The sequence below is a fragment of the Carcharodon carcharias genome, chromosome 2 (genome assembly GCF_017639515.1).
Source record: "Carcharodon carcharias isolate sCarCar2 chromosome 2, sCarCar2.pri, whole genome shotgun sequence".
Taxonomy (NCBI): Eukaryota; Metazoa; Chordata; class Chondrichthyes; order Lamniformes; family Lamnidae; genus Carcharodon; species Carcharodon carcharias.
The window spans coordinates 14,204,674-14,207,691 of record NC_054468.1 but is presented as its reverse complement, the minus strand read 5'-3'; the positions used below and the strand labels follow the sequence as shown (position 1 = coordinate 14,207,691).

Genomic DNA, 3,018 nt, shown 5'->3' with positions numbered 1-3,018 from the left:
AACGCCTCAATCACAGAATGGCTGATTTCATGAGGTGTGAGTCAGCATCTTGGGAGCGAAGGGGGAAAGAGACAGAACTTGCATTTATATATCACTTTTCAGGATGTCCCAAAGCTCTTTGCAGCCAAATAAGTACTTTTGAAGTACCATCACAGTTGTAATGTAGCAAAATGCTACGGACAAATTGTGCACAGCAAGCTCCCATGAATGGCAACTGAGGTATAAGATCAATTAATCTGTTTGAGTGGTGTTGATTAAGGGATAAATATTGGCCACAAGAGGAGAACCCATTTGCTCTTCAATTATTACCTTGGGATACTTACGTTCTTTTAATGGGTCTCAGTTTACCATCTCATTTGACTCCATCACAACGGTGTCGCAGTGCCAACATAGATTAGGTGTCTAAGTCCCTGAGTGGGGGGATTTGGACTCTCAGCTTTCTCAGTCGGACGTGAGTTTGTCACTACTGGGTCAAGCCACAGAGGTGAAAACTGGGCAGAGACACTGAAAGGAAATTTCAGAAGCAATGAACTACAAAGAATGCATTTTAATAACCTTTACCAGTGGTTCTTACACAATTAAAACATGAAGCATTGCACATTATTTCTCCAGGGTGTATATTTACAATGTCGTATTTGCAATGGCATGGGCACATTTTCAAACTGTCACTGTAGTCACATCCATCTGCGATGTTTCCACAGCTGCCTGTTCAGGCAATGGATTGTCGTTTTTCTGTATGCAAGAAATTCATAAGACAATGTAATACAACCACAAAGTCTCAAATGCAAATTCAAAATATTTAGCAAAATGAACTGTAATATATACTGAATGGAAGTTTGAGAAGCAGCAATCCGTTTTTTGAAGAGGCATTTAACAGCTTTCTGGACTGAACATTGAGCTCAACAATTACAGATCATAGCCATCAGAGCTATTTTTTCAAATGGTTTTCAACTGGTAAAGGTTCTGCTATTGGCATTTATAGGTCTGCAGGATACATCTTTTCTTTCTTGATTTGTCCCATTACCCCTCTTTGCCTTGCACTGTCATCACTCTTGTTATGCTTTCTCTCCTGCCTCCCACCATTGTCACACACCTTCCCTTTTGTTCTTTTTCCCGAGCTTCTCAATTTCCCCTGGCTTTGTACACCATTGAAAACTGTTAAATCTCTAACTTCATCTAGTTTCTGAGGAGAGGTCATCGACCTGAAGCTTTAACTCTCTTCCTTTCTCTCCACAGATACTGAGGGTTTCCAGCATGTTTTTTTTTATTTATACTGTGAACTATAATTTCCTGATTTACTCAACAAATATTTTACCTGCTGCTGTGTCCTATTCCTCAGGAGAAGATGTAATAAACGGCCACAGTACAGCCCACGATCCATCCCACCAAGAGAAGAGCAGGCACAAAGTAGCGCTCGTCTGCAGACAGTGACAACATTAAACAGTAATCAGTTAACCTATCAAGGATTACATTTCGCATTTGTTATGCAGTGTTAAACAGTTCCCGTCGTCACAGTCATCTCATGATTTTCTAGTCATTTGATTCAACAACTGGTTTAACACTTAATCTAAAAACTTGCATTTATATAGCTCCTTTCATGACCACAGAATGACCCAAAGCACTTTATGGTCAATGAAGTGCAGTCTCTGTTGTATTGCAGGAAACGCAGCAGCCAATTTGTGCACAGCAAGCTCCCACAAACAACAATGCAATAATGACCTGATAACATGCTTTTGTGATGTTGATTGGAGAATAAATTTTGGCTAGGACACTGGGGGCACACCTTCCCTGTTTTTTTTCACAAAATAGTGCCATGGGCACTTTTACATCCATCTGAGAGGGCAGGCAAGGCCTCGGTTTATATCTCACTCAAAAGACAGCACCTCCAACAGTGCAGCACTCCTCCAGTACTACACTGAAGCATCAGACTTGATTTTCTTGCTCAAGTGGGACTTGAACCCACAATGTCCTAACACAGAAATGAGAGTATTTCTCACCAAGCCACAGCTGACACACAAGCAGAGCTGACTAATCCTGCCATCTACAACCAGAAAGTGAAATGCAACGTGAATAAGAAAAGATACCACGCGGATAGATCCTGCCAATGTGCAACGGTGTAAAAATGGGTGATAGGGAGTTGACAGCCATTGAAGTCACCGCAAATTATAATCAGGAGAGATGTAAATCGTCCAGCCTATTTGCTATCACCCATTTTACACTCTAGCACAGAGGCAACATAAACTGCACACTTTAAGCTTGGCTACTTAACCTACCTATCATACACTTCACCTAGGAACTGGTTATCTTTAGTTTTAATAGGGTAGGGGACCTAAAATAACTAAGATTCACTATTCAGCAGAACATTTCAATTCAAGGAAACTTTTAATCTGTCTGGTTTTCTCAAAGGAACTGACTGAAAAAGGAACACAAATGCATTCCGTGCCATATAAAAAGAATGACTACTTACTGAGTTGTTCCATTGCTATGACCGCAGAGTTTACATCAAGTTGTAAATCTTTTCTAACTCTCTCCCACTGGTCACAGGAGCTGCTTTAAATAGAGCTGCTGACTTATTGATGAATGCTAACTAGCTGCTGCCTTGCCCAATGCAACAGTATCACTGAATGATGGTAGCCTGTAATAATCCTATTTCTATTAGTCACAGCCAAGTGGCTCACAGCTCAGGGTTGTATAGACTCAAGAGTATTTGTAACAGGGGGTGGAGCTGCTCATCACAATAGGCAGATATTTTTGGATCGTTTGATATGGATGATGCATTTGGTTTTGTTTGTGTTAGTTGTGTCTGCAAGTGTCTATAACTAGGCGGCAGATCTAGAGCTCTGTCTGTGCCCGCATCACATGCAAGTGAAAATTAGGATACTTATCCACATGCGATCACTCAATTAGAGGGTGCAGGTGATAATCATATTTAGACACAATAAATGCAAAAATAGAAAAAAGTAACAAGGCACACTAGCAATTTTGGATCTTAAATATAGCTCCCAATCTTCCGTGGAT

The 3,018-nt window shown here is 40.6% G+C and overlaps 1 protein-coding gene across 1 annotated transcript; it reads right to left on the bottom strand.

The window, feature by feature from the left end:
- Positions 1-532: 532 nt before the first annotated feature.
- On the bottom strand, positions 533-2,690 carry LOC121273346 (sarcoplasmic/endoplasmic reticulum calcium ATPase regulator DWORF-like). The gene is made up of 3 exons (XM_041180516.1): positions 2,468-2,690; positions 1,316-1,418; positions 533-732 (listed from the first exon to the last, which is right to left on the bottom strand). Exons 1-2 carry the CDS (start codon positions 2,478-2,480, stop codon positions 1,336-1,338), a joined length of 96 nt encoding a protein of 31 aa, XP_041036450.1. The 5' UTR covers positions 2,481-2,690; the 3' UTR covers positions 533-732; positions 1,316-1,335.
- Between the last annotated feature and the right edge of the window lie 328 nt (positions 2,691-3,018).